This window comes from Chaetura pelagica, unplaced genomic scaffold (assembly GCF_000747805.2).
Source record: "Chaetura pelagica isolate M959 unplaced genomic scaffold, ChaPel_1.0 scaffold363, whole genome shotgun sequence".
Taxonomy (NCBI): domain Eukaryota; kingdom Metazoa; phylum Chordata; class Aves; order Apodiformes; family Apodidae; genus Chaetura; species Chaetura pelagica.
The window spans coordinates 409,126-409,651 of NW_009952720.1; the positions used below are offsets into that span (position 1 = coordinate 409,126).

The 526-nt window shown below is 61.8% G+C and overlaps 1 protein-coding gene across 1 annotated transcript in view; it reads right to left on the minus strand.

Moving 5' to 3' along the window:
• CACNA1E (calcium channel, voltage-dependent, R type, alpha 1E subunit) overlaps positions 1-388 on the minus strand; it is a 157,842-nt gene extending 157,454 nt beyond the window's left edge. The window contains exon 1 of the mRNA XM_009994666.1: positions 158-388. Coding sequence (XP_009992968.1) covers positions 158-388 — 231 coding nt within the window. The remainder of the gene's footprint in view (positions 1-157) is intronic.
• Positions 389-526: the final 138 nt, after the last annotated feature.

Consider the following 526-nt stretch of genomic DNA (forward strand, 5'->3'; position numbering starts at 1 on the left):
TCACCGGGCACTGAGCAGAGCACAGGAGGGGAAGCAGCAACAGGGCAAGAGGAGCAGAGCATCCCCAGGGAAAGGAACATCCCCAGGGAAAGGAGCATCCCCAGGGAATGGGGCACCCCTGCCAGACGCCGTAGGAGAGCAGAAGGCAAGTGCTTACCTGCCAGCTAATGCCACACACACACGTGTCCTGGGTGGCTACCGAGGCAAATCCAGGGAGCGGGAGGAGGGGGGTTGGGGGGAGCAGAAGGCAGGGGAGGTGGAAAGGATATGGCCAGTCGATGAGCTTCTTGGCGTATTTCCTGACTATGTTCTCTTCCCCGAAGAGAAAGAGCGATCTGTTGACGGTGAAGCAGTTCTGCCGGACGGGGATGGGGTTGTACAGAGCCATAGTCCGGGCTCGCTGAGCTTTGGTTTGCTTGAAGGTTCCCGGGCTCCCTCCAGCAGGAGCGGGAGGTCCTTGCCGGCTCCGGTTCTGGTCGGAGCATCCATCTCCGGAGCCCAGCCTGCCGGCCACCGCCTCCCCAAC